General features: G+C 45.6%; 1 protein-coding gene across 9 annotated transcripts in view; it reads right to left on the reverse strand.

The window, feature by feature from the left end:
* LOC143782273 (synaptonemal complex protein 2-like) overlaps positions 1-25,727 on the reverse strand; it is a 286,543-nt gene that overhangs the window by 187,207 nt on the left and 73,609 nt on the right. For all 9 annotated transcript variants that reach the window (XM_077269574.1, XM_077269573.1, XM_077269571.1 and 6 more), the window contains exons 6-7: positions 24,413-24,456; positions 24,201-24,261 (exon numbers count right to left, since the gene is read on the reverse strand). In XM_077269574.1, the coding sequence (XP_077125689.1) occupies positions 24,201-24,261; positions 24,413-24,456 (105 nt within the window). The remainder of the gene's footprint in view (positions 1-24,200; positions 24,262-24,412; positions 24,457-25,727) is intronic.

The following is a 25,727-nucleotide window of genomic DNA, read 5'->3' on the forward strand; positions in this document are numbered from 1 at the left end:
TTCACAAACCCGACAGGATATGAGACATGGTTTACATACAGTAAACCATCTCATATCCCTTCTTTTATTATATATTCCTCTTTACTAATGTAACAAGTGTCTCTGTGTAAAATTTGGGGTCTCTAGCTATTAAACTAAAGGGTTAAATCCCGGAAAAAAATGGCGTGGGCTCCCGCGCAATTTTCTCCGCCAGAGTGGGAAAGCCAGGGACAGAGGGCAGATATTAATAGCCTAGGGAGGTACCATAGTTATAGGACCCCCCCGGCAAAAATCATCTGCCCCCAGCCACCCCAGAAAAGGCACATCTGTAAGATGCGCCTATTCTGGCACTTAGCCTCTCTCTTCCCAATCCCATGTAGCTGTGGGATATGGGGTAAGGAAGGGTTAATGTCACTTTGCTATTGTAAGGTGACATTAAGCCAGGTTAATAATGGAGAGGCGTCAATTATGACACCTATCCATTATTAATCCAATAGTACGAAATGGTTAACCCCTTCCCGACCTTTGACGCCACGTAGGAGTCATGAAAGTCGGTGCCAATCCGACCTGTGACGCCTATGAGGCGTCATGGAGGGATCGCGTCCCTGCATATCGGGTGAAAGGATTAACTCCAATTTCACCCTACCTGCAGGGACAGGGGGAGTGGTGCTTCAGCCCAGGGGGGGTGGCTTCACCCCCCGTGGCTACGATCGCTCTGATTGGCTGATGAAAGTGAAACAGCCAGTCAGAGCAATCTGTAATATTTCACCTATGAAAATTGGTGAAATATTACAATCCAGCCATGGCCGATGCTGCAATAGCATCTGCCATGGCTGGAGACCCCGATCTGCCCCCCCCCCCACCAATCTCCTCTTCTCCGTCCTGTCATGTCCCCTGCTCTCCTCCGTCCTCCTGTCCGCTCCCCCCGTCCTCCTGTCTGCTCCCCCCCATGCTCCGATCCCACCCCCCCCATACTTACCGAGCTCCGATGTCCCTCCCGGTGTCCGTCCATCTTCTCCATGGGCGCCGCCATCTTTCAAAATGGCGGGCACATGTGCATTGCGGCCAGCAGATTCTTTCCAAGTACATTTTGATCGCTGTGATAGGTTCTATCACAGCGATCAAAATAAAAAAAATAGTAAATAACCCCCCCCCCCCCCTTTATCACCCCCATAGGTAGGGAACATTGAAAAAATAAAGAAAATATATTTATTTTTATTTTTCCACTAGGGTTAGGGCTAGGGTTGCACTTAGGGTTAGGGTTGCACTTAGGGTTAGGGTTGCGGTTAGGGTTGCACTTAGGGTTAGGGTTGCGGTTAGGGTTGCACTTATGTCACGGGAGACCTAGGTAGGAAAGAGCTAATAACCCGGGCCCCTGCGATTTCCCTCAGACTAGGGAAACCCTGACTCACCCTCTCCCAGAGTTTACACTGATGGTGTGCATGTCTGGGCCTCCACCCTCGCCCTATCTCCTGTTTCAACCCTAGGCTGAAACCACCACCCCCCACCAGTGAAGAGACCACACTCCAATACCCACAGTTAGCACAGACAAGGATAACGGAAAAATAAGCACCACGCCGCAGTCACTCAGGAATACACTATAAATGCAAAGGGCAAAACAAATACAAATATGGGAAGGAGAAAATAAGACAAAGGGAAATACACCACCAGCAACGATACTCCAACTACTTAGCTCACCACTCCAGACCGAGAGAACGCACAAGACAGAAGCTATAATCGGCGACGCCCAATGTTCAGGAGAACTATTTAAAGGCAGTGGGCATGGCCCAGCTTCCAATCCGAGCACCAGGTAAATTAACCCCGGACCAGCTAGATAAAATCTAGCCGACGTCAATGAGCACATAGTGGACAAAAGCGGAATTACCGCTGTCTGTCGGACGACCTGGTCTAAACAGCGTCCAACATGACAACTTAGGGTTAGGATTGCACTTATGGTTAGGGTTGCACTTAGGGTTGCACTTAGGGTTAGGGTTGCACTTAGGGTTAGGGTTGCATTTAGGGTTAGGGTTGCACTTAGGGTTAGGGTTGCACTTAGGGTTAGGGTTGCACTTAGGGTTAGGGTTAGAATTAGGGTTGCAATAAGGGTTAGGGTTGCAATTAGGGTTAGGGTTTCAATTAGGGTTAGAATTAGGGTTAGGGTTGCACTTAGGGTTAGAGTTAGGGTTAGAATTAGGGTTACAATTAGGGTTAGGGTTACAATTAGGGTTAGGGTTAGAATTAGGCTATGTGCACACTGTGCGGATTTGGCTGGGGATCCGCAGCGGATTGGTCACTGCGGATTCGTAGCAGTTTTCCATCACATTTACAGTACCACGTATACCTATGGAAAACCAAAACCGCAGTGGCCATGGTGCGGAAAATACCGCGCAAAAACGCTGTGTTGTATTTTCCGCAGCATGTCAATTCTTTGTGCGGATTCCGCAGCGTTTTACACCTGCTCCATAATAGGAATCCGCAGGTGAAATCCACACAAAAAACACTGGAAATCTGCAGTAAATCCGCAGGTGAAGCGCAGTGCGTTTTACCTGTGGATTTTTCAAAACCGGTGTGGAAAAATCCACACACAAATCCGCAACGTGGGCACATAGCCTTAGGGTTAGGGTTGGAATTAGAGTTAGGGTTGGAATTAAGGTTAAAGGGAACCTGTCACCCCGTTTTTTGAAGATGAGCTAAAAATAGCGTTAAATAGGGGCAGAGCTGGGCGTTACATTAGTGTCTTTTGTGTGCCTTTATTACCCACCTATGCTGCTGAAATACCATTGTAAAGTCGCCGTTTTCTGCTGTCACTCACGCTGGTCTGGTCCTATGGGCATGGTGACAGCGCTGTTTCTCCCCCAGATCAGGCTCATCATTCCGTTGGTGGCGTAGTGGTGTGCGCATGTCCAACAGAGAATATCCACTGCCCAGGAGATGAAAAAGAGCGCGATCTGCGCTATTCAGCCATTTAGCGGTGGGCGCGGCCATCTTTCCTGTGGCCGCACGTGCGCAGATGGAGCGCTCTGCTGCCCGGGGCTTCAGGAAAATGGCCGCGGGATTCTGCGCGTGCGCAGATGGAGATCGCGGCGGCCATTTTCCTGAAGCCCCGGGCAGCAGAGCGCTCCATCTGCGCACGCGTGGCCACAGAGAGATGGCCGCGCCCACCGGTAAACGGCTGAATAGCGCAGATCGTGCTCTTTTTCATCTCCTGGGCAGTGGATATTCTCTGTTGTGAACTGTGTTTCTGGGCTCCTTCTGGTGGTCACTAACGGTATTGTGTTAGGCATGTCTTGTTGCAGGCCTGAGCTCCAGCTGTGTCGTTAAGCAGCGGGTGTTCCCTATTTAAGTCTCCTCCGGACTCAGTCTCTTGCCTGGCATCGTTGTATCCAGACCTATATGGTCTCCTCCGGATTCCTTTCAGTCTGTCTCATGCAAGAAAAGCTAAGTCCGTTTTGTATAATTTGGATCGTTTGCATTTTTCAGTGTCTTTGTCCAGCTTGCTTAATGTTTGATTTTCTGGCTCGCTGGAAGCTCTAGGGGGCTGATATTCTCCCTCCGCACCGTCAGTCGGTGTGGGGGTTCTTGAATGTTCAGCGTGGATGTTTTTGTACGGTTTTCTGCTGACCGCATACTCCACTATCTGTTTTCTGTCTATCTAGACTAGTGGGCCTCACTTTGCTGAATCTAGTTCATCTCTACGTTTGTGTTTTCCTCTTGCCTCACCGTTATTATTTGTTGGGGGCTTTCTATATCTTTGGGGTTCAATTTCTCTGGAGGCAAGTGAGGTCTTATTTTCCCTCTAGGGGTAGTCAGTTCTCCGGCTGGCTCGAGACGTCTAGAACCAACGTAGGCACGTTCACCGGCTGCTTCTAGTTGTGTGTGTTAGGATCAGGTATGCGGTTAGCCCAGTTTCCACCTCCCTAGAGCAGTATTTATGTTTTTGCTATCTTGCCGGAATATCAGAGGTCCTCTACCACTGGGATCATAACAGTATGCCAGGCCGAAAGAAAATGTTTATTGCATCGCAGAAGCGGGATTAAAAAGAAGTTCTGAGGGTTTTTTTTGGTTTTTTTTGTTGCTGCAGTTTGCCTAGCTTCTTCCATCCCCTTTTTCTCTGAGTGGCTGGAACTCTGCTGCAGATATGAATGTCCAGACTCTGACTTCTAGTGTGGATCAGCTTGCTGCTAGGGTGCAAAGCATTCAGGATTTTGTTATCCATAGCCCTATGTCTGAACCAAAAATACCTATTCCTGAGCCGTTTTTTGGAGATAGATCTAAGTTCCTGAATTTTAGGAATAATTGCAAATTGTTTCTGTCTCTGAAACCTCGTTCCTCTGGTGATTCCGCTCAGCAAGTTAAGATTGTTATTTCCTTCTTGCGCGGCGACCCTCAAGATTGGGCCTTCTCTCTGGCGCCAGGAGATCCTGCATTGGTGAATGTTGATGCGTTTTTCCAGGCACTTGGTTTGCTTTATGAGGAGCCTAATCTTGAAAATCAGGCTGAAAAGATGTTGCTGGCTATCTCTCAGGGTCAGGACGAAGCTGAGGTATATTGTCAAAAATTTCGGAAATGGTCCGTGCTTACTCAATGGAATGAGTGTGCACTGGCCGCAAATTTCAGAAATGGTCTTTCTGAAGCCATTAAAGATGTGATGGTGGGGTTTCCTAACCCTACAGGTCTGAATGATTCAATGGCTCTGGCCATTCAAATTGATCGACGTTTGCGGGAGCGCAAATCTGTTAATCCTTTGGCGGTGCTGTCTGAACGGTCACCTGATTCTATGCAATGTGACAGAATTTTGACCAGAGCCGAGCGACAAAATCATAGACGTCAAAATGGGTTGTGTTTCTACTGTGGTGATTCAACACATGTTATCTCAGCATGCTCTAAACGCTTAAAAAAATTGTTAATCCTGTCGCCATTGGTACTTTTCAGCCTAAGTTTATTTTGTCTGTGACTTTAATTTGTTCATTATCTTCTTACTCAGTTATGGCTTTTGTGGATTCTGGTGCTGCTTTAAGTCTGATGGATTTGTCGTTTCCAAGCGCTGCGGTTTTGTCCTGGAGCCTTTGGAAAATCCTATTCCTCTTAGAGGAATTGATTCTACGCCATTGGCAGAGAATAAACCTCAGTATTGGACGCAAGTGACCATGTGCATGACTCCTGTACATCAGGAGGTGATTCGTTTTCTGGTACTGCATAAAATGCATGATGTTGTCGTTTTGGGTCTGCCATGGTTACAGGCCCATAATCCAGTTTTAGATTGGAAAGCTATGACTGTGTCTAGTTGGGGGTGTCAGGGGATTCATGGCGATTCTCCATTGGTGTCTATTGCTTCTTCTACTCCTTCTGAGATCCCTGAGTTTTTGTCAGACTTTCAGGATGTATTTAATGAGGCCAGGTCCAGTGCCCTTCCTCCTCATAGGGACTGTGATTGTGCTATAGATTTGATTCCTGGTAGTAAGTTTCCTAAGGGACGACTCTTTAATTTATCTGTGCCAGAGCATGCCGCGATGCGGAGTTATATAAAGGAGTCTTTGGAGAAGGGACATGTTCGCCCATCCTCTTCTCCTCTTGGTGCAGGATTCTTTTTTGTGGGCAAGAAAGACGGGTCTTTGAGACCTTGTATAGATTATCGTCTTCTGAATAAGATCACGGTTAAATTTCAGTATCCTTTGCCATTGTTGTCTGATTTGTTTGCTCGGATTAAGGGATCCAGTTGGTTCACCAAGATAGATCTTCGTGGTGCGTATAACCTTGTGCGCATAAAGCAGGGAGATGAATGGAAAACGGCATTTAATACGCCCGAGGGTCATTTTGAGTACCTGGTGATGCCTTTTGGATTATCGAATGCCCCTTCTGTGTTTCAGTCCTTCATGCATGACATCTTCCGGAAATATCTGGATAAATTTATGATTATTTATCTGGATGATATTTTGGTTTTTTCTAATCATTGGGAGTCCCATGTGAACCAGGTCAGGATGGTGTTTCAGGTTCTGCGGGAGAATGCTCTATTTGTGAAGGGCTCAAAATGTATCTTTGGGGTACAGAAGGTTTCTTTTTTGGGTTTTATTTTTTCCCCTTCTACTGTGGAGATGGACCCAGTCAAGGTTCGTGCCATTCATGACTGGACTCAGCCCACGTCTGTTAAGAGCCTGCAGAAGTTCTTGGGCTTTGCTAATTTTTACCGTCGTTTTATCGCTAATTTTTCCAGCGTGGTTAAACCTTTGACGGATATGACCAAGAAGGGTTCTGATGTTGCTATTTGGTCTCCTGCGTCCGTGGAGGCCTTTCGGGAGCTGAAGCGTCGGTTTACTTCAGCGCCACTCTTGTGCCAGCCGGATGTCTCTCTTCCCTTCCAGGTTGAAGTTGATGCTTCTGAGATTGGTGCAGGGGCTGTTTTGTCGCAAAAAAGTTCTGATGGCTCCGTGATGAAGCCATGCGCCTTCTTTTCAAGAAAATTTTCGCCTGCTGAGCGGAACTATGATGTTGGTAATCGGGAGTTGTTGGCTATGAAGTGGGCATTTGAGGAGTGGCGACATTGGCTCGAGGGAGCTAGACATCGTGTGGTGGTCTTGACTGATCATAAAAATCTGATTTACCTCCAGTCTGCCAAGCGCCTGAATCCTAGACAGGCTCGTTGGTCGTTGTTTTTCTCCCGTTTTGACTTTGTGGTCTCGTACCTGCCTGGTTCGAAGAACGTGAAGGCTGATGCACTTTCTAGGAGTTTTGTGCCTGACTCTCCGGGAGTCTCGGAGCCGGCTGGTATTCTCAGAGAGGGAGTGATTTTGTCTGCCATTTCCCCAGATTTGTGACGAGTGCTGCAGAAATTTCAGGCTGATAGGCCTGATCGTTGCCCACCAGAGAGACTGTTTGTCCCTGACAGATGGACCAGCAGAGTTATTTCTGAGGTTCATTCTTCAGTGTTGGCGGGACATCCTGGGATTTTCGGTACCAGAGATTTGGTGGCTAGGTCCTTTTGGTGGCCTTCCTTGTCGCGGGATGTGCGTTCTTTTGTGCAGTCCTGTGGGATTTGTGCTCGGGCTAAGCCTTGCTGTTCTCGTGCCAGCGGGTTGCTTTTGCCCTTGCCTATCCCGAAGAGGCCTTGGACGCACATTTCCATGGATTTCATTTCGGATCTTCCGGTATCTCGGAAGATGTCGGTCATCTGGGTGGTGTGCGATCGTTTTTCTAAAATGGTCCATTTGGTGCCCTTGCCTAAGTTGCCTTCCTCCTCTGATTTGGTTCCTTTGTTCTTTCAGAATGTGGTTCGTTTGCACGGCATCCCTGAGAATATTGTGTCTGACAGAGGATCCCAGTTTGTGTCCAGATTCTGGCGATCCTTTTGTGCTAAGATGGGTATTGATTTGTCTTTTTCGTCGGCTTTTCATCCTCAGACTAATGGCCAGACCGAGCGAACTAATCAGACGTTGGAGACTTATTTGAGATGTTTTGTTTCTGCTGATCAGGACGACTGGGTTACCTTTTTGCCACTGGCCGAGTTTGCCCTTAATAATCGGGCTAGTTCTGCCACTTTGGTTTCACCCTTTTTCTGCAACTCTGGTTTTCATCCTCGTTTCTCCTCGGGCCAGGTTGAACCTTCTGACTGTCCTGGGGTTGATTCTGTGGTGGATAGGTTGCAACGGATTTGGAACCATGTGGTGGACAATTTGAAATTGTCACAAGACAAGGCCCAGCGTTTTGCCAACCGCCGCCGCGGTGTGGGTCCCCGACTTCGTGTTGGGGATTTGGTTTGGTTGTCTTCTCGGCATGTTCCTTTGAAAGTCTCCTCTCCTAAGTTCAAGCCTCGCTTTATCGGTCCTTATAAGATTTTGGAAATCCTTAACCCGGTGTCTTTTCGCTTGGACCTTCCAGCGTCATTTGCTATTCATAATGTGTTCCATAGGTCCTTGTTGCGGCGGTACGTGGTGCCTATGGTTCCTGCTGTTGAGCCTCCTGCCGCGGTTTTGGTTGAGGGCGAGTTGGAGTACGTGGTGGAGAAGATTCTGGATTCTCGTATCTCTAGACGGAAACTCCAGTATTTAGTTAAGTGGAAAGGCTATGGTCAGGAGGATAATTCCTGGGTTGTCGCCTCTGATGTTCATGTGGCTGATTTGGTTCATGCCTTTCACGCTGCTCATCCTGATCGCCCTGGGGGTCTGGGTGAGGGTTCGGTGACCCCTCCTCAAGGGGGGGGTACTGTTGTGAACTGTGTTTCTGGGCTCCCTCTGGTGGTCACTAACGGTATTGTGTTAGGCATGTCTTGTTGCAGGCCTGAGCTCCAGCTGTGTCGTTAAGCAGCGGGTGTTCCCTATTTAAGTCTCCTCCAGACTCAGTCTCTTGCCTGGCATCGTTGTATCCAGACCTATATGGTCTCCTCCGGATTCCTTTCAGTCTGTCTCATGCAAGAAAAGCTAAGTCCGTTTTGTATAATTTGGATCGTTTGCATTTTTCAGTGTCTTTGTCCAGCTTGCTTAATGTTTGATTTTCTGGCTCGCTGGAAGCTCTAGGGGGCTGATATTCTCCCTCCGCACCGTCAGTCGGTGTGGGGGTTCCTGAATGTTCAGCGTGGATGTTTTTGTAGGGTTTTCTGCTGACCGAATAGTCCACTATCTGTTTTCTGTCTATCTAGACTAGTGGGCCTCACTTTGCTGAATCTAGTTCATCTCTACGTTTGAGTTTTCCTCTTGCCTCACCGTTATTATTTGTTAGGGGCTTTCTATATCTTTGGGGTTCAATTTCTCTGGAGGCAAGTGAGGTCTTATTTTCCCTCTAGGGGTAGTCAGTTCTCCGGCTGGCTCGAGACGTCTAGAACCAACGTAGGCACGTTCACCGGCTGCTTCTAGTTGTGTGTGTTAGGATCAGTTATGCGGTTAGCCCAGTTTCCACCTCCCTAGAGCAGTATTTATGTTTTTGCTATCTTGCCGGAATATCAGAGGTCCTCTACCACTGGGATCATAACAATTCTCTGTTGGACATGCGCACACCACTACTACTGATCTGGGGGAGAAACAGCGCTGTCACCACGCCCATAGGACCAGACCAGCGTGAGTGACAGCAAAAAACGACGACTTTACAAAGGTATTTCAGCAGCATAGGTGGGTAATAAAGGTACACAAAAGACACTAATGTAACGCCCAGCTCTGCCCCTATTTAACGCTTTTTTTAGCTCATCTTCAAAAAACGGGGTGACAGGTTCCCTTTAAGATTAGGGTTAGGGGTGAGTTGGGGTTAGGGTTAGGCTTGTGGTTAGGGTTATGGTTAGGGTTGGGATTAGGGTTAAGGGTGTGTTGTGGTTAGGGTTGGGATTTGGGTTAGGGGTGTGTTGGGGTTAGGGTTGGAATTAGGGTTAAGATTAGGGTTAGGCTTGTGGTTAGGGTTATGGTTAGGGTTGGGATTAGGGTTAGGGGTGTGTTGGGGTTAGTGTTGGAGTTAGAATTGAGGGGTTTCCACTGTTTAAGCACATCAGGGGGTCTCCAAACGCGACATGGCGCCACCATTGATTCCAGCCAATCTTGAGTTGAAAAAGTCAAATGGTGCTCTCTCCCTTCCGAGCCCCGTGTGCCCAAACAGTGGTTTACCCCCACATATGGGGTACCAGCATACTCAGGACAAACTGGACAACAACTTTTGGGGTCCAATTTCTCCTGTAACCCTTGGGAAAATAAAAAATTGCGGGCTAAAAATCATTTCTGAGAAAAGAAAAAATATTTTTTATTTTCACGGCTCTGCGTTATAAACTTCTGTGAAGCGCTTGGGGGTTCAAAGTGCTCAACACACATCTATATAAGTTCCTTTGGAGGTCTAGTTTCCAAAATGGGGTCACTTGTGGGGTGTTTCTACTGTTTAGGCACATCAGGGGCTCTGCAAATGCAACGTGACGCCCGCAGATCATTCCATCAAAGTCTGCATTTCAAAACGTCACTACTTCCCTTCCGAGCCCCGACGTGTGCCCAAACAGTGGTTTACCCCCACATATGGGGTATCTGCGTACTCAGGACAAACTGGACAACAACTTTTGGGGTCCAATTTCTCCTGTAACCCTTGGGAAAATAAAAAATTGCGGGCTAAAATTCATTTTTGAGAAAAGAAAAAATATTTTTTATTTTCACGGCTCTGCGTTATAAACTTCTGTGAAGCACTTGGGGGTTCAAAGTGCTCATCACACATCTAGATTAGTTCCTTGGGAGGTCTAGTTTCCAAAATGGGGTCACTTGTGGTTGAGCTCCAATGTTTAGGCACACAGGGGCTCTCCAAACGCGACATGGTGTCCGCTAATGATTGGAGCTATTTTTCCATTCAAAAAGCCAAATGTCGTGCCTTCCCTTCCGTGCCCTGCCGTGCGCCCAAACAGTGGTTTACCCCCACATATGTGGTATCAGCATACTCAGGACAAACTGGACAACAACATTTGGGGTCCAATTTCTCCTGTTACCCTTGGGAAAATAAAAAAATCCAGGCTAAAAAAATCACTTTTGAGGAAAGAAAAATTATTTTTTATTTTCACGGCTCTGCGTTATAAACTTCTGTGAAGCACTTGGGGGTTCAAAGTGCTCACCACACATCTAAATTAGTTCCTTGGGGGGTCTAGTTTCCAAAATGGGATCACTTTTGTGGGAGCTCCAATGCTTAAGCACACAGGGGCTCTCCAAACGCGACATGGTGTCCGCTAACGATTGGAGCTAATTTTTCATTCAAAAAGTCAAATGGCGCTTCTTCCATTCCGAGCCTTACCGTGTGCCCAAACAGTAGTTTACCCCCACATGTGAGGTATCGGTGTACTCAGGAGAAATTGCCCAACAAATTTTAGGATCCATTTTATCCTGTTACCCATGTGAAAATGAAAAAATTGAGGCTGAAAGAATTTTTTTGTGAAAAAAAAGTACTTTTTCATTTTTATGGATCAATTTGTGAAGCACCTGAGGGTTTAAAGTGCTCACTATGCATCTAGGTAAGTTCCTTGGGGTGTCTAGTTTCCAAAATGGGGTCACTTGCGGGGGAGCTCCAATGTTTAGGCACACAGGGGCTCTCCAAACACGACATGGTGTCCGCTAAAGATTGGAGACAATTTTTTATTCAAAAAGTCAAATGGCGCTCCTTCCCTTCCGAGCCCTGTCGTGCGCCCAGACAGTGGTTCCCCCCCAAATATGGGGTATCAGCGTACTCAGGACAAATTGGACAACTACTTTCGGGGTCCATTTTCTCCTTTTACCCTTGGGAAAATAAAAAAATCGTTGCTAAAAGATCATTTTTGTGACTAAAAATGTAAATGTTCATTTTTTCCTTCCATGTTGCTTCTGCTGCTGTGAAACACCTGAAGGGTTAATAAACTTCTTGAATGTGGTTTTGAGCACCTTGAGGGGTGCAGTTTTTAGAATGGTGTCACTTTTGGGTATTTTCAGTAATATAGACTCCTCAAACTGACTTCAAATGTGAGGTGGTCCCTAAAAATTTTGTTTCCAAAATTGTGCTGATGTAGAGTAGACATGTGGGAAATGTTATTTATTAACTATTTTGTGTCACATAACTCTCTGGTTTAACAGAATAAAAATTAAAAATGTGAAAATTGCGAAATTTTCAAAATTTTCGGCAAATTTCCATTTTTGTCACAAATAAACGCAAAAATTATCGACCTAAATTTACCACCATCATGAAGCCCAATATGTCACGAAAAACCAATCTCAGAATCGCTAGGATCCGTTGAACCGTTCCTGAGTTATTACCTCATAAAGGGACACTGGTCAGAATTGCAAAAAATGGCCAGGTCATTAAGGTCAAAATAGGCTGGGTCATGAAGGGGTTAATAAAACACACACATTATTAAAAAGTATTTTAATGAAATAAAGACACATGTTGTTTTAATATTTTATTATACTCTTAATCCACCTGAAGACCCTTGTCACCTGAAATAAAGTTAAACAAAACAAACAACAATATTCCATACCTTCCGTCGTTCAGTCTTGTCCCACGCTGTAAATCCATCTGAAGGGGTTAAATCATTTTACACCCAGGAGCTCTGCTAATGCAGCTGTGCTCCTGTCTGTAAAACTTAAGTGAATGAATGGAGTGCAGGGGAATGTACTGTAGTTACCTCGAGTCGCGGTGATGCGCCCTCTGCTGGATGAACTCATATGAACTCGAACCTGGGAACTTTTCAGAATATTTTATTTTACGCCCCTTATGTGAGGAAGCCAGTCAGGCGAAACGGCGCTGTCGGGGTCGCTGTGGAACATTCTCTGCTGTGAGTTCACACCTATGTAAGTTTGTACTGTTTTACATTATATAGGGGCACTGTCCAATTTCTAGCACGATGCACTTTTTTTCAGCTTTGCTTAGGTATTAGGAGTTTATACACAGGCTCATACAGCCATATATTATGTAGGAAACTTTCTGTTTCCACCATAGTTTTGTCACGTTATTACTCCTGGTCCTTCATATATTGTATTAGAATAGTGCAGTTGGTGTGCAGAGTGGTACAGATAGCCTGTAGAATTTATTAATTTTTGTATCTCTCGCACTGAGTTGTTGTTCCCGGCTATTTTAATGAAGAGGTTTCCCTGTAGTATATATTATTTTAATTGTTGTTAATAAAAATATATTTTAAATATCGCTAAAGCCTCGTTTTTCCTCATTTGTTTGGGATGAGGAAATTGGTTTGATATGATTACTGTGAGGTATGCGCTTTACTATCTATGGGCATTTGATAAAATTATCTCTGTAGTAGTAGGCTCAGTTCCTCTCCAATATCACTGTAGTAAGCTCTGTTCTGCTTCCATATCTCTTTAGTAAGCTCGGTTCTGCTCCTATATCTCTCTAGTAAGGTCGGTTTTGCTCCCTTATCTACATAGTAATCCATCCTTCTCATGTCTATGTAGTCACCTTGCATATGTTACAGTATCTATGTAGGCAGTAAGCTTGGTTCTGCTCCCATATCTATGCAGCTAGCTCCATTCTATTTATATATCTATGTACCAGCCTGTTTTTAAAGCCTGTTATCTCTGTTGCTTTAATGCAGCAGCCAGCAATAAGTAGGGCAAAGGTTAGCGACTGCAACTCGAGGGCCACTGCCTTGTGATTGCCCCCAGGCTGAAAAGTGCCAGCCAGCCCCTGATCCTCAGGCTTTCCTAAGATGTCAACGGTGATCAGAGTCCCATTTCCCACTGATTTCCCTTTGGTGAGCTTTCGGAAAATGGCTGCAGGAGGTGACGCATGCGCAGATAGAGATCTCGGGAGAAGGTATCTCATCTCGAGACCTCAATCTGAGGATGTGCAGACTCTGCTGGCCATTTTCCCGAACCCACCACATGGAAAATAAAAAGGGAAGGGGGACTACAATCACCGCCAACATCTTTAGGAAAGCCCAGAGCTGCAGGCTCGCACCACCGGGACACGCCTGTTGTGAATTAGACTTTTTTGGCTCCCTCTTGTGGTCACTAGTGATATGACTCTGGGATTGTCTTTCCTCAGTTTGGCACCCACCTGGGTCGTTAGTCCAGGGGTGTCGCTATATAAACTTCCTGTATTCTCAGTCCTGTGCCTGGCATCGTTGTAATCAGTTCCTTTCTGTTTGCTCCTGTCTGCTGGTCCTGGATCTTGCAAAATTAAGCTAAGTCTTGCTTCCTTGTTTTTTGGTTATTTGCATTACTATTATTTTTTGTCCAGCTTGTACTAAATGTGATTCCTGATTTTGCTGGAAGCTCTAGGGGGCTGGTATTCTCCCCCCGGGCCGTTAGACGGTTCGGGGGTTCTTGAATATCCAGCGTGGAAATTTTGATAGGGTTTTTGCTGACCGTATAAGTCATCTTACTATATTCTGCTATTAGTCAGTGGGCCTCTCTTTGCTAAATATCTAGTTCATTCTTACGTTTGTCTTTTCTCCTTACCTCACCGTTATTATTTGTTGGGGGCTTGTATCCAACTTTTGGGGTCTTTTCTCTGGAGGCAAGAAAGGTCTATCTTTTCCCTTCTAGGGTTAGTTAGTTCTCACGCTGGCGCGAGACGTCTAGAACCAACGTAGGCACGTTCCCCGGCTGCTGCTATTTGTGGTGCTAGGATTAGATATATGGTCAGCCCAGTTACCACTGCCCTATGAGCTGTTTTTTTTGTGTTTGCAGACTTGGTATGTATTTTTGAGACCCTCTGCCATTGGGGTCATAACACACGCCCTCCTCCCAGCCTGGGGCCCACAGCATCGCTTCACCGCTGCCACCGGCCTCTTGAAGCAGCGACCCTGCCTCCTGTGATCCAGTGCCACCCTTCCTCCCCAGTAAGCAACCTAAAATCAGACTGTAAGCTGCACCACCAGATGCCGTTAACAACCCATCAAATCTACACAGGCAAAGAAATCAAACCATAGATGTCCATAAATTAAGGTATGTGTAATAATGAAAAATTACACATAGAAAAGGGTTTTTAACACATGAAGTAAGAAAGGTGCAAAATACATGGAAAGTCATAACACCAGCTGAAATCTATCAGTAATTAGAAAGCAATTCTGCCACTTCGTTAAAAATATCAGCTGCTTCGGGGGCGTGGCCTAGAGCGCAATGTGAACGGACGTGCAGTAGAGCTCTCCCGCTACATTCTCCTCTAATGAATCCTTCATAGGCCCTGCGCTTAGTAAACCGATGTTTACCCTTGGTTACAAGCGAACACATCGCTGGATCGGTGTCACACACACCGATCCAGCGATGACAGCGGGTGATCCAGCGACGAAATAAAGTTCTGGACTTCTAGCTCCGACCAGCGATGTCACAGCAGGATCCTGATCGCTGCTGCGTGTCAAACACAACGAGATCGCTATCCAGGACGCTGCAACGTCACGGATCGCTGTCGTTCTCGTTGGAAAGTTGCTCAGTGTGACGGTACCTTAACTGTTAAGTTTGTCTGAATTTGATAGTCAATTGGCACTTTTACTGTGACTTGATGTTATCTTGATATAATCAGGTGGTGTTCGGCAGCGCAAGGGATATTGCATTTTGATAAAGGTGGGCGGGAGAGTTGTAGGAGCATTGAGTTTGTATTGTTAGGCTGTAAAACAGCGCTCCCAGATCACAAATTGAGAGTGTGAGTTGATTCTGATACTCCAAGAGTTGATAGGGGTTAAACCAAACTCTTTTGGTGGGGGGGAGGGGAGTTAGTTATTTCAGTTGGGAATTAGAGATGGGGAGGGAAGGGTTAGAGACCTTAGGGAGCCTGAACTTATTCATCGTTTCTATAAGTCACAATGGGTGGTGATTATTTAAATTTTAAGTTGGAATGTTAGGGGCCTTGCAAATGCTACTAAGCGTACAGCTATTTTCCAATATGTACTGAAACAAAGGCCCTCAATGATATGCCTACAGGAAACCCACCTGGTGGAGGAAAAAGTAGCTATGCTGCAAAAGAGATGGGTGAGAAAGGCGTATCACTCGACGTTCTCAACTTATGCCAGAGGAGTGTCCATACTGATACACATTAGTGTCCCGTTCGAAGAGATTGAGGTTATTATTGATAAAGATGGTCAATATGTGTTTCTAGTATGTAAGATATTTTATAGACTAATTTGTATTGTGTCGATATATATTCCACCACCATACTCCAAGAAAAAGCTACAGGAGATTCTGGAAATTATGGGTAGGTGGGACGGGGTCCCTCTCCTTATAGTGGGCAATGTAAAGGACAAGGGAAGGCACGCTGTGTTGAGAGGGGAGAGGAATGCTACTCCTTTTGGAAATTATTTAAGGGAAATAGGATGGATAGATCTATGGCGGGTACGTAATGTTGATAAATATACCTACTCTTGCTATTCGATAACATACGGCTCTTTGCCTCGTATTGACGTTGCTTTGGGAAACGAAGGAATGAATAACTTAATACACGAGGTGGAGTATAGGCCTAGAGTACTATCGGATCATAGCCCAGTATTGGTATCGCTACAATTGGCAGACCAGAGTAAATTAGGGGGGATGGGATGGAAAATTCACCCCTCCTGGTTACAGCTTTTAGATATGGAACAGGTGGGTGCAGAATTTGTGGAGTTTTTTAGGATTAATGAAGGGAGCCCGGGGACCACGTAGTGTGGGACACTATGAAGGCGTACCTGAGAGGAATCTTATTCCGGGACATCTCAAGACACAAAACCCGGTCTAAAATCCAGGACAAGGCGGTGATGGAGGAACTGAAGGCAGCAGAGGAGGCATTGGGCACTCAGTGTACTAGGGACACGCAAATCCGTATGAGGGCAGCTCAGGCAGCGGTCGATCAACTGCATAAGCGCAAGTCAGACAGGTTTAGAGTATTTCAAAAGGAAACCTTTTATTCGGAGGGAGAAAAGGGACATTTTCTCTCAGTGGTGGCCTCTGCGCAGCGCGACTCTTCTCACATATAGTCCATAAGAACAGAGGAGGGAAAAGTGGTTACTCAGGGGGAGAAAATTTTAGAAGTCTTTCGGAAATTTTACAGTAAATTATATTCCTCTAGGGTGGAAAAAGGAACTGAGGAGTTGAACAGATATTTGAAAGAGGTTGACTTTCCCAGACTAAGTAGAGAAGACCGTGAGTGGATGGATAAACCGCTTGGGGAGGAAGAATTGAAGGCGGCTCTGGCGGGTGTGGCGGGGGGCAAAGCTCCGGGGACGGACGGCATACCGGCAGAGGTCTATAGAATTCTTAATGCAGAGTTAATGACCAAATTGGAACGGGTGTTCACTGAGTCATTGGAGAGGGGAGTGCTGCCTCCATCAATGAGAGAGGCCATTGTTGTGGTCATCCCTAAAGCTGACAAAGACCCTCAGCAGCCGGAGTCTTACAGACCAATTTCACTCCTAACGGCAGACATAAAGATTTTGGCAAAGGCCCTGGCGAACAGGCTGTCCCAAGTGATTGATAAATTGATTCACCCAGACCAGTCTGGCTTTATGCCCCATAAATCCATGGCAATCAATCTAAGGAGGCTATTTTTAAATATGCAAATCCCTGCTGATAATGCCGGAAAGAGAGTAGTATTCATCTCTTGGGTGAAGTTGCTGTACTCTGCCCCAACGGCAAAAATTAGTTAATAATAAACTGTCAGAGAGTTTCCCACTGTTTAGAGGTACCAGACAGGGTTGTCCGCTGTCCCCATTGCTCTTCGCTTTGGCTGTGGAGCCGTTAGCTGCTAAAATAAGAGGTGCACAGGAGGTGAGAGGTTTTATTTACGGTATGAAGGAGGATAAAATCGCCTTATATGCCGACGATATTTTGCTGTTCCTTGAGGACTCTGAGAGGTCCCTGTGCAATGCGGTGGCTATAATTGAAGAATTTGGTCGGTTTTCGGGACTCATGATAAATTGGGACAAATCTTGTATTTTGTTGATTGAGGGGGACGGTATGGGCAATGGAGAGAGGGTGATAACTACAAAACTGAAGATAGTCCAAAAATTCAAATATTTGGGGATTCAGATTGCTCTCCCCTTTGACTAATTTTGAGGAATGGAATGTAAGCCCGCTACTGCAGAAAATACGTACGAAAATTTCGGCGTGGAATAAATTACATTTGTCGGTAGTTGGTAGGGTGAATCTTTTAAAGATGATTGTAATGCCACAATTACTCTACGTGCTACACAGCTCTCTCATATGGATTACACAGTGTAGATTCCACAGGATTAAGTCTTTGTTCGGTGAACTAATATGGGGGGGAAAGAGTCCTAGGTTTAAAGGGAACCTGTCACCCCGTTTTTTCAGTATGAGATAAAAATACCATTAAATAGGGCCTGAGCTGTGCTGGACAATAGTGTATTTTGTGTACACTGATTCCCCACCTATGCTGCCGAAATACCTTACCAAAGTCGCCGTTTTCGCCTGTCAATCAAGGTGGTCTGGTCAAATGGGCGTGGTGAAATCGCTTCTTCTCCCCCAGATCTTGCTTATCTTTCCGTTGGTGGCGTAGTGGTTTGCGCATGCCCAACAGGGGAATGCACTGCGCAGCTGAAGAAAAGGAGCGCGATCTGCGCTATTCTCCGCTTTTTCGCTGGCGGCGGCCATCTTCCTGAGGCCGCGCGTGCGCAGATGGAGCGCTCTGCTGCCCGGGGCTTCAGGAAAATGGCCGCGGGATGCCGCGCGTGCGCAGATGGGGATCGCGGTGGCCATTTTCCTGAAGCCGAGTTCGCAAGCTGTCATCAACACAGGCTTTTGCACAAAGTATTAATTCAGTAAGCATGTTCAATACGTTTTCCCAGTGTCATTTCTCATTACACATTTAATTTATGGACAACTATGGTTTGAATTAATTGGCATGTGTGGATTGCATGGGCTGTTACAGACATCTGGTGAGAATTTCATGCCAATAGCACCTTTAAAAATATATCAACTAAATGGGTGATATGCTAAATACTTATTTCACTAGATGTATTGGAAACTTTTGCATATCCCTTGCAGACCACTTAATTATCCTATTTTCATCAGAAGCAAATCACACAATGTCAAATCCATCATACAGATCCCCCCACAAAGAAATGAGATTGACTAATAATGGGGTCCTATGCGGTTACATTGTTTTGAAGCAAAGAATAGAGCTGCACGATGTGCTATTCCTGTGAAATCTTAAAGGGTTGTCCACAACTAAGGCAACCCCTTCTCAATCTAAATGTTTGGCTCCTATAAAATAAAAAAAAAGCTTATGCTCACCTCCCATGCCAACGCCGTTCCAGCGGTGTCGGCACTCGCGCTCACGGGGCTGTGATCACACGTGGTGCCCGGCGCCCAATCAGCACTGGTGTCACTGTTCCAACCTTCGTACGAATTTAACATGAAGAAGAAGTGAGAGATCAGGTGCAGCCCGGACTTCCTTTTCATGTTCAGTTCGTACAAAGATTGGGTGTCAGGTACCACGTGTCATGCAACTGCACAAGGGCACCAGGGCCGCGAGGGCCGACACCACTGGAATGGTGCTGGTATGAGAGGTGAGTATAAGATTTTTTTATATTATAGGGACCAAACATTTAAATCGAGAAGTCCTAGTAGGGAAAACCCCTTAACCCCTTCACCCCCAAGGGTGGTTTGCACGTTATGGACCGGGCCAATTTTTACAATTCTGACCACTGTCCCTTTATGAGGTTATAACTCTGGAACGCTTCAACAGATCCCGGTGATTCTGACACTGTTTTCTCGTGACATATTGTACTTCATGATAGTGGTAAAATTTATTTGATATTACCTGCGTTTATTTGTGAAAAAATCAGAAATTTGGCAAAAATTTTGAAAATTTCGCAATTTTCCAACTTTGAATTTTTATGCAATTAAATCACAGTGATATGTCACACAAAATACTTAATAAGTAACATTTCCCACATGTCTAATTTACATCAGCACAATTTTGGAACCAAAATTTTTTTTGTGACGGAGTTATAAGGGTTAAAAGTTGACCAGCAATTTCTCATTTTTACACCATTTTTTTTTAGGGACCACATCTCATTTGAAGTCATTTTGAGGGGTCTATATGATAGAAAATACCCAAGTGTGACACCATTCTAAAAACTGCACCCCTCAAGGTGCTCAAAACCACATTCAAGAAGTTTATTAACCCTTCAGGTGTTTCACAGGAATTTTTGGAATGTTTAAATAAAAATGAACATTTAACTTTTTTCACACAAAATTTACTTCAGCTCCAATTTGTTTTATTTTACCAAGGGTAACAGGAGAAAATGGACCCCAAAAGATGTTGTACAATTTGTCCTGAGTACGCCGATACCCCATATGTGGGGGTAAACCACTGTTTGGGTGCATGACAGAGCTCGGAAGCGAAGGAGCGCCATTTGACTTTTCAATGCAAAATTGACTGGAATTGAGATGGGACGCCATGCTGCGTTTGGAGAGCCCCTGATATGCCTAAACATTGAAACCCCCCACAAGTGACACCATTTTGGAAAGTAGACCCCCTAAGGAGCTTATCTAGAGGTGTGGTGAGCACTTTGACTCACCAAGTGCTTCACAGAAGTTTATAAGGCAGAACCGTAAAAATAAAAAATCATATTTTTTCACAAAAATGATCTTTTCACCCCCAATTTTTTATTTTCCCAGGGGTAAGAGAAGAAATTGGATCCCAAAAGTTGTTGTACAATTTGTCCTGAGTACGCTGATACCCCATATGTGGGGGTAAACCACTGTTTGGACGCATGGGAGAGCTCGGAAGGAAAGGAGCGCCGTTTGACTTTTCAATGCAAAATTGACAGGAATTGAGATGGGACGCCATGTTGCGTTTGGAGAGCCACTGATGTGCCTAAACATTGAAACCCCCCACAAGTGTCACCATTTTGGAAAGTAGACCCCCTAAGGAACTTATCTAGAGGTGTAGTGAGCACTTTGACCCACCAAGTGCTTCACAGAAGTTTATAATGCAGAGCCGTGAAAATAAAAAAATAAAAAATTTCCCCCAAAAATTATTTTTTAGCCCCCAGGTTTGTATTTTCCCAAGGGTAACAGGAGAAATTGGACCCCAAAAGTTGTTGTCCAATTTGTCTTGAGTACGCTGATACCCAATATGTGGGGGGGAACCACCGTTTGGGCGCATGGGAGGGCTCGGAAGGGAAGGAGCGCCATTTGGAATGCAGACTTAGATGGAATGGTCTGCAGGCGTCACATTGCGTTTGCAGAGGCCCTAATGTACCTAAACAGTAGAAACCCCCCACAAGTGACACCATTTTGGAAAGTAGACCCCCTAAGCAACTCATCTAGATGTATTGTGAGAGTTTTCAACCCTCAAGTGTTTCACTACAGTTTATAACGCATAGCCGTGAAAATAAAAAATTTCCCCCAAAAATTATTTTTTAGCCCCCAGTTTTGTATTTTCCCAAGGGTAACAGGAGAAATTGGACCCCAAAAGTTGTTGTCCAATTTGTCTTGAGTACGCTGATACCCAATATGTGGGGGGGAACCACCGTTTGGGCACATGGGAGGGCTCGGAAGGGAAGGAGCGCCATTTGGAATGCAGACTTAGATGGAATGGTCTGCAGGCGTCACATTGCGTTTGCAGAGGCCCTAATGTACCTAAACAGTAGAAACCCCCAAGTGACACCATTTTGGAAAGTAGACCCCCTAAGGAACTCATCTAGATGTGTTGTGAGAGCTTTGAACCCCCAATTGTTTCACTACAGTTTATAACGCAGAGCCGTGCAAATAAAAAAAAAAATTTTCCACAAAAATTATTTTTTAGCCCCCAGTTTTGTATTTTCCCAAGGGTAACAGGAGAAATTGGACCCCAAAAGTTGTTCTCCAATGTGTTCCGAGTATGCTGATACCCCATATGTGGGGGTAAACCACTGTTTGGGCGCACGGGAGAGCTCGGAAAGGAAGGAGCACTGTTTTACTTTTTCAACGCAGAATTGGCTGAAATTGAGATCGGACGCCATGTCGCGTTTGGAGAGCCCCTGATGTGCCTAAACAGTGGAAACCCCCAATTATAACTGAAACCCTAATCCAAACACACCCCTAACCCTAATCCCAGCTGTAACCCTAACCACACCTCTAACCCAGACACACCCCTAACCCTAATCCCAACCCTATTCCCAACCGTAAATGTAATCCAAACCCTAACCCTAACTTTAGCCCCAACCCTAACCCTAACTTTAGCCCCAACCCTAATTGTAGCCTTAACCCTAACCCTAGCCCTAACCCTAGCCCCAACCCTAACCCTAGCCCCAACCCTAACCCTAGCCCCAACCCTAGCCCTAACCCTAGCCCTAACCCTAGCCCCAACCCTAACCCTAGCCCCAACCCTAACCCTAGCCCCAACCCTAACCCTAGCCCTAACCCTAGCCCCAACCCTAACCCTAGCCCTAGCCCTAATGGTAAAATGGAAATACATTTTTTTATTTTTTTTATTTTTCCCTAACTAAGGGGGTGATGAAGGGGGGTTTGATTTACTTTTATAGCGGGTTTTTTAGCGGATTTTTATGCTTGGCAGCCGTCACACACTGAAAGAAGCTTTTTATTGCAAAAAATATTTTTTGCGTTACCACATTTTGAGAGCTATAATTCCATATTTGAGTCCACAGAGTCATGTGAGGTCTTGTTTTTTGCGGGACGAGTTGACGTTTTTATTGGTAACATGCTCGGGCACGGGAGATTTTTTGATCGCTTTTTATTCCGATTTTTGTGAGGCAGAATGACCAAAAACCAGCTATTCATGAATTTCTTTTGGGGGAGGCGTTTGTACCGTTCCGCGTTTGGTAAAATTGATAAAGCAGTTTTATTCTTCGGGTCAGTATGATTACAGTGATACCTCATTTCTATCATTTTTTTAATGTTTTGGCGCTTTTATACGATAAAAACTATTTTATAGAAAAAATAATTATTTTGGCATCGCTTTATTCTGAGGACTATAACTTTTTTTATTTTTTCGCCGATGATGCTATATGGCGGCTCGTTTTTTGCGGGACAAGATGACGTTTTCAGCGGTACCATGGTTATTTATATCCGTCTTTTTGATTGCGTGTTATTCTACTTTTTGTTTGGCGGTATGAGAATAAAGCGTAGTTTTTTGCCTCTTTTTTTTTTTTTTTTTTACGGTGTTCACTGAAGGGGTTAACTAGTGATATAGTTTTATAGGTGGGGTCGTTACGGACGCGGCGATACTAAATATGTGTACTTTTATTGTTTGATTTTTTTTATTTAGATATAGAAATGTATTTATGGGAATAATATTTTTTTTTATATATATATATATTTAGGAATTTTTTTTTATTTTTTTTTTTTACACATGTGCCAGGGGGGGACATCACATATCGGTGATCTGACAGTGTGCACAGCACTCTGTCAGATCACCGATCTCACTTACAGCCGTGCAGGCTTACCAGCACCTGCACGGCACCCGGAAGTAATCCCTGCAGGACCCGGATGCAGCCCCGCGGCCATTTTGGATCCGGGGCCTGCAGGGATAGGAGGTAAGAGACCCTCGCAGCAACGCGATCACATCGCGTTGCTCCGGGGGTCTCAGGGAAGCACGCAGGGAGCCCCCTCCCTGCACGATGCTTCCCTGTACCGCCGGCACACCGCGATCATGTTTGATCGCGGTGTGCCGGGGGTTAATGTGCCGGGGGCGGTCCGTGACCGCTCCTGGCACATAGTGCCGGATGTCAGCTGCGATAGGCAGCTGACACCCGGCCGCGATCGGCCGCGCTCCCCCCGTGAGCGCGGCCGATCCTGCTGGACGTACTATTCCGTCTTTGGGAATTAGGGCCCACCCCACATGGACGGAATAGTACGTCCAATGGCAGAAAGGAATTAAAGGCTCCAGACCCGAGACTTGGACGACAGTGTGTGCAGAGTCATTATGCTAACATTTCAGAGTGATCCCTTTATTTGGGTGTACTTGGTAGGAACTTCTTGCCATTGGGTGGTACTAGGTTTGGAAAGGTAGAGAAACAGCTGTAATAAAATGAACAATCATCTCTGTGGTTAAATGGAGACAAATTAACCTTTTACAGTCATTGCCATCAGAGCCTACTCAATTGTTGACTTACAAAGCAAAAATGAAAGACTAAAGGTACCTTCACACTGAACGATATCGCTAGCGATCTGTGACGTTGCAGCGTCCTGGCTAGCGATATCGTTGAGTTTGACACGCAGCAGCGATCAGGATCCTGCTGTGCCATCGTTGGCCGGAGCTAGGAGGCCAGCACCTTATTTCGTCGCTGGATCTCCCGCAGACATCGCTGAATCGGCGTGTGTGACGCGGATTCAGCGATGTCTTCACTGGTAACCAGGGTAAACATCGGGTTACTAAGCGCAGGGCCGCGCTTAGTAACCCGATGTTTACCCTGGTTACCAGTGCTAATGTAAAAAAAAACAAACACTACATACTTACATTCCGGTGTCTGTCCCCCGGCGCTGTGCTTTCCTGCACTGTCAGCGCCGGCCAGCCGTAAAGCAGATTACAGCGGTGACGTCACCGCTGTGCTTTCCGGCCGGCGCTCACAGTCAGTGCAGGAAAGCAGTGTTTTTTTAACATTAGCACTGGTAACCAGGGTAAACATCGGGTTACTAAGCGCGGCCCTGCGCTTAGTAACCTGATGTTTACCCTGGTTACCCGGGGACCGGCATCGTTGTTCGCTGGAGAGCTAGATCGCTGCAGCATCGCTAAATGTGACGGTACCTTTAGGTAAAGAGCAACTTGACCTTTCATTAGGATACATCTGCATCTATGGGTAAACAAGATAAAGCACAGCATACTAACGGAGGCTTTTTACATAAAAAAAAAGCATACTGTACCATTTTGGGGTTAGTTTTCTGGCTGGATCTTGTTCGTCGCATCATAGGGGCAATAGTCTTCCTATATAGATTTTTTTTTAAAAGAAACATTCAGAATCAATAACCATAATGTTCTATAAATAATGAAAGTTAACAAATGTGCATTGTTCACACTTCACAACAAGCCATAGCATTTTCTTATTAATAAAAAAAAAAATACTTAGAAAACATACCTGCTGGATGGAGGACTTAGATAGTTGATTGTTGCAGCAGACATCTGAAATAAAAGCGCATACTTTTAATTTCTGTATCCAGCCCCTCCCCCGCCCAACCACAAAAAAAAGCTAAACAGGCATTGCCAAAAATTAGAACGACACAAATTTGCAACTTTAGGGTTTTAGGTATTTTAGTCAGATGCTTCTATGGTTCCCGAAGGATGATTATTTCATAAGTTTGCAAACGGAACCCGTCAAAGTTTTTAGACCCTTAACCATTTAATGACCAGGCGATTTTCTTTTTTTTCATTTTTGTTTTTTCCTCCATTTCTTCCAAGAGCAATACCTTTATTTTTCCGTCCCCATAGCCGCATGAGGGCTTGTTTTTTTGCGGGACAAGTACTTTTGAATAACATTAGTCATTTTACCATGTGATGCACTGGAAAGCGGAAAATAATCCAAATGCATTGAAATGGCAAAAAAATACAACTCTGGGGTAGTTTTTGAGAGGGGGGGCTGAGGGAGGGGAGATGTGGGGGGGGCTGAGGGAGGGGAGAGGTGGGGGGGGCTGAGGGAGGGGAGAGGTGGGGCGGGGCTGAGGGAGGGGAGAGGTGGGGCGGGGCTGAGGGAGGGGAGAGGTGGGGCGGGGCTGAGGGAGGGGAGAGGTGGGGCTGAGGGAGGGGAGAGGTGGGGTGGGGCTCAGGGAGGGGAGAGGTGGGGTGGGGCTGAGGGAGGGGAGAGGTGGGGCGGGGCTGAGGGAGGGGAGAGGTGGGGCGGGGCTGAGGGGCCGAGAGCTGAGGGAGAGGTCCGAGAAGGCCTCTTTGTTGCAGGTAACAGAGAGTGACAATGGCTATCGATGCTAGAGAGGATCAGGGGCCTAAGCCACAAGACGTTAGTTTTACCAAAATGTAGCATACCTCATTCCCCAAATAAAGAAAATGAATAATAAAACAGTGATAGCTTCTTGCGTACAGATAATGAAGATGTCATCTGCAGTTCTATGTAACACCACTAATAACAGTGACAGCATTTAGACCTGCAGATGACATCCATTACATTATCTGTACTAAGTTTTTACTGCATTTCCTGTCATTTTACATAGGACTCCAGGTGACATCAACATTATCTGTACCATGAACACCACAGATAACAGTGGCAACCGAGTACAGATAATGCAGTAGAGGTCACCTGCAGTCCTATGTAACACCAAAGATAACACAGTGATAACTGGATGGGGGGGTGTAGGATCAGGGGCCAGTCCCAACCTGGATTCATCACAGAGGTAATTACAGCAGGTCACCCTGTTACAGATCAAGCAGTGATTAGTGCCTGT

Source organism: Ranitomeya variabilis, chromosome 6 (genome assembly GCF_051348905.1).
Source record: "Ranitomeya variabilis isolate aRanVar5 chromosome 6, aRanVar5.hap1, whole genome shotgun sequence".
Lineage (NCBI taxonomy): Eukaryota > Metazoa > Chordata > Amphibia > Anura > Dendrobatidae > Ranitomeya > Ranitomeya variabilis.